Source organism: Haliotis cracherodii, unplaced genomic scaffold (assembly GCF_022045235.1).
Source record: "Haliotis cracherodii isolate W230 unplaced genomic scaffold, xgHalCrac1.p SCAF_4, whole genome shotgun sequence".
NCBI classification, from domain to species: Eukaryota; Metazoa; Mollusca; class Gastropoda; order Lepetellida; family Haliotidae; genus Haliotis; species Haliotis cracherodii.
Window position 1 is genome coordinate 43193104 of NW_027266297.1, and position 4635 is coordinate 43197738.

Consider the following 4635-nt stretch of genomic DNA (forward strand, 5'->3'; position numbering starts at 1 on the left):
CCATTGTCATAGGCTGTGCAGTATTTTCTTACAACGACAATGTGCCGACACACTGCTGATATAAGCCATTGTCATAGGTTTGCAGTATTTTCTTACAACGACAATGTGCCGACACACTGCTGATATAAGCCATTGTCATAGGCTGTGCAGTAATTTCTTACAACGACAATGTGCAGACACATTGCTGATATAAGCCACTGTCCTAGGCTGTGCAGTAATTTCTTACAACGACAATGTGCCGACACACTGCTGATATAAGCCACTGTCAAAGGATGTGCAGTATTTTCTTACAACGACAATGTGTCGACACACTGCTGATATAAGCGACTGTCATAGAATGTGCAGTATTTTCTTACAACGACAATGTGCAGACACAATGATGATATAAGCCATTGTCATAGGCTTTGCAGTAATTTCTTACAACGACAATGTGCCGACACACTGCTGATATAAGCCATTGTCACAGGCTGTGCAGTATTTTCTTACAACGACAATGTGCAGACACACTGCTGATATAAGCTATTGTCATAGGCTGTGCAGTATTTTCTTACAACGACAATGTGTAGACACACTGCTGATATAAGCCATTGTCACAGGCTGTGCAGTATTTTCTTACAACGACAATGTGCCGACACACTGCTGATATAAGCCACTGTCATAGGCTGTGCAGTATTTTCTTACAACGACAATGTGCCGACACATTGCTGATATAAGCCACCGTCATAGGCTGTGCAGTAATTTCTTACAACAACAATGTGCCCACACACTGCTGATATAAGCCACTGTCAAAGGATGTGCAGCAACACACACAATTGAATCCAGCAGGAATCCTGTATCCCGTGCTTGTCGTCAGAGCCGAGTATAGAGGAACAGGTGGCCAGGTTCGGTAACTGATTGTGTGTCATTGAGACTGATAGCGTGAATTGTTGCTCATTTTATCAGTCATTGGTTTGTCTGGTCCAGGCTTGATTATGTACAGACCGCCGTGGTATAGCCTGGAACATCGCGGAGTTAAACAACAGTCACTCGCTGATTATTAAGTAACAGCAGCTCCATCAGATGTAATTTGGAATATATTCTCGTCAATTTCTTATCTCCTTAAGGCGTGTAATAAGCTATGTACACGTCAATTGTGCTGTTCAAATTACATTATCTCTTTCGTTCATTGAGCCTTAAATTGAAGCGTCACGTTTTAATCATCGAAACTGTTTCAATGACAATGCAAAGAGTCACGCAACACCGATTGGTAATTACTGCGAGGTAATGATGTGCCATCTGGCTTGGACTTGAAGTGTATAAAAGCTGTGCTGTGCCGAGACATGAGTATCACTTTCACCATGAAGACGTTCCTGGTACTGCTGGCGCTCGCCTTTGTTGCCACATGTTGGTCGCAAACACCTCAGAGTGAAGGCAAGCGCCCACTATCAACAACGAAACCGTCACCCCCTATAGAAGGTCAATCTGGTCCCGAAAGTCAAAGAGGCGAAGGACCACAAAGTCAAAGCGGTGAAGGACCCCAAAGAGGTGAAGGATCCCAAAGAGGCGAAGGACCCCAAAGAGGTGAAGGATCCCAAAGAGGTGAAGGATCCCAAAGAGACGATGGACCCCAAAGTCAAAGAGGTGAAGGACCCCAAATAGGTGAAGGATCCCAAAGAGGCGAAGGACCCGAAAGTCAAAGAGGTGAAGGACCCCAAAGAGGTGAAGGATCCCAAAGAGGCGAAGGACCCCAAAGAGGTGAAGGACCCCAAAGAGGCGAAGGACCCCAAAGAGGTGAAGGACCCCAAAGGGGTGAAGGATCCCAAAGAGGCGAAGGACCCCAAAGAGGTGAAGGATCCCAAAGAGGCGAAGGACCCCAAAGAGGTGAAGGACCCCAAAGGGGTGAAGGATCCCAAAGAGGCGAAGGACCCCAAAGTCAAAGAGGTGAAGGACCCCAAAGAAGTGAAGGATCCCAAAGAGGCGAAGGACCCCAAAGTCAAAGAGGTGAAGGACCCCAAAGAAGTGAAGGATCCCAAAGAGACGATGGACCCCAAAGTCAAATAGGTGAAGGATCCCAAAGAGGCGAAGGACCCCAAAGAGGTGAAGAACCCCAAAGAGGTGAAGGATCCCAAAGAGACGATGGACCCCAAAGTCAAAGAGGTGAAGGACCCCAAATAGGTGAAGGATCCCAAAGAGGCGAAGGACCCGAAAGTCAAAGAGGTGAAGGACCCCAAAGAGGTGAAGGATCCCAAAGAGGCGAAGGACCCCAAAGAGGTGAAGGACCCCAAAGGGGTGAAGGATCCCAAAGAGGCGAAGGACCCCAAAGTCAAAGAGGTGAAGGACCCCAAAGAAGTGAAGGATCCCAAAGAGGCGAAGGACCCCAAAGTCAAAGAGGTGAAGGACCCCAAAGTCAAAGAGGCGAAGGACCCCAAAGTCAAAGAGGCGAAGGACCCCAAAGTCAAAGAGGTGAGGGACCCCAAAGTCAAAGAGGCGAAGGACCCCAAAGAAGTGAAGGATCCCAAAGAGGCGAAGGACCCCAAAGTCAAAGAGGTGAAGGACCCCAAAGTCAAAGAGGGGAAGGACCCCAAAGTCAAAGAGGCGAAGGACCTAAAAGTCAAAGAGGCGAAGGCCCCCAAAGTCAAAGAGGTGAGGGACCCCAAAGTCAAAGAGGTGAGGGACCCCAAAGTCAAAGAGGTGAAGGACCCCAAAGTCAAAGAGGTGAGGGACCCCAAAGTCAAAGAGGCGAAGGACCCCAAAGTCAAAGAGGGGAAGGACCCCAAAGTCAAAGAGGTGAGGGACCCCAAAGTCAAAGAGGTGAGGGACCCCAAAGTCAAAGAGGTGAGGGACCCCAAAGTCAAAGAGGTGAGGGACTTCAAAGTCAAAGAGGCGAAGGACCCCAAAGTCAAAGAGGGGAAGGACCCCAAAGTCAAAGAGGTGAGGGACCCCAAAGTCAAAGAGGTGAAGGACCCCAAAGTCAAAGAGGTGAAGGACCCCAAAGTCAAAGAGGTGAGGGACTTCAAAGTCAAAGAGGCGAAGGACCCCAAAGTCAAAGAGGGGAAGGACCCCAAAGTCAAAGAGGTGAGGGACCCCAAAGTCAAAGAGGTGAAGGACCCCAAAGTCAAAGAGGTGAAGGACCCCAAAGTCAAAGAGGCGAAGGACCCCAAAGTCAAAGAGGGGAAGGACCCCAAAGTCAAAGAGGTGAGGGACTTCAAAGTCAAAGAGGCGAAGGACCCCAAAGTCAAAGAGGTGAGGGACCCCAAAGTCAAAGAGGTGAGGGACCCCAAAGTCAAAGAGGTGAGGGACCCCAAAGTCAAAGAGGTGAGGGACTTCAAAGTCAAAGAGGCGAAGGACCCCAAAGTCAAAGAGGGGAAGGACCCCAAAGTCAAAGAGGTGAGGGACCCCAAAGTCAAAGAGGTGAGGGACCCCAAAGTCAAAGAGGTGAAGGACCCGAACTTTGAACACTCTTTAAAACGAATTACTGTCGTAACGAAGGTTATCACTTCAGGTGACACTTCTTGTTAATGAAATAAAACTAATAAATACTGAACGATTTTGTTATGCATATGTCTTGCACGCGTGGGTTTGCAATAGAAATGCGTGACGCTGTATTACTAAGTGTATGAGAAACGACACATCGCGGGTCCCCCCCCCCCCCCCCCCCCCAAGCCGCAATGCCACGATATGAGTGATTCATTGTTCAGAGCTGAGTTAATTCACTCACTTAAGGGGCCAATTCTAGCGGTGGGAAGCGACTAAATGGACCGGCTGGCCAGACTCGGTGACTTGATTGATTGGTGTCATCGGACGCATCTTCCCGAGGCAAGAGAGTTGACTGACTTTAAAAGTCCTGTTTCCACCCTTGCCGAACTAGGCTGGAATTCCTGGGCTCGATCGTAGCGCCACCAGTGGCTATTACCAGTTATGTCCATTCTATGCCTCTCCCATATGGACCAATCAGATTCCACCTCTCGTATCACATGCATTTGCTTCAAACAATATGGCGGTGCCCAGTCAAGACGATCTGATCGACCATCAAGATCTTTTTTTTTGATAAACGGTTCTTACTTCGCGAAATACATCAAATCACGTGAGCATCTTGATTAAAAACATGAAAAGATTTGGAAAATATCTGTTGACAACGAGTTGGCGATGCACATGCTTTGCAAATCCTGCAATCGACCGAACTCTGTATGACAGTTTACGAACCAGATTTTTATTTCGGTTCGCGAATTTGATTGGACTATGCATAGAATCGTTAGTCCAGCCAAAATCTAACTCCATAATCCCAGCCTAGTTCGGCAAGGGTGGAAACTGGACTTTTATAGTCAGTTAACACACTTGCCTCGGGAAGATGCATCGGACGTCGACGGCGTCGTTGCTCGTAATATCAATCACCCGATTGTCCGGTCAAGACTCGAACATTTAGATGCAGCCATCGTATTGATGGAGTGCTGCTGAGTGCGGCCTACAACAACAAAATAATACCGTGACAATATCACTACTCTATGCTGCGCGAGGTATTATGTCGTTAGCGGAATAAGTCGAGTAAACCAGACCTACAAGTTCAAAAGCTAGGCGACAAAGCATAAACATTTCCCATTGACATGCCGCTATGCTTGATGAACGCAGGTGTTAAACGGGTCAAAGCTCAACCCCCGT

The 4635-nt window shown here is 47.9% G+C and overlaps 1 protein-coding gene across 1 annotated transcript; it reads left to right on the top strand.

Moving 5' to 3' along the window:
• Positions 1-1337: 1337 nt before the first annotated feature.
• LOC139479431 (neurofilament heavy polypeptide-like) lies at positions 1338-3498 on the top strand. The gene is made up of 4 exons (XM_071262281.1): positions 1338-1352; positions 1453-1578; positions 1639-2031; positions 2155-3498. The coding sequence occupies exons 1-4, from the start codon at positions 1338-1340 to the stop codon at positions 3496-3498; spliced, it is 1878 nt and encodes a 625-aa protein (XP_071118382.1).
• The last annotated feature ends 1137 nt before the right edge of the window (positions 3499-4635 follow it).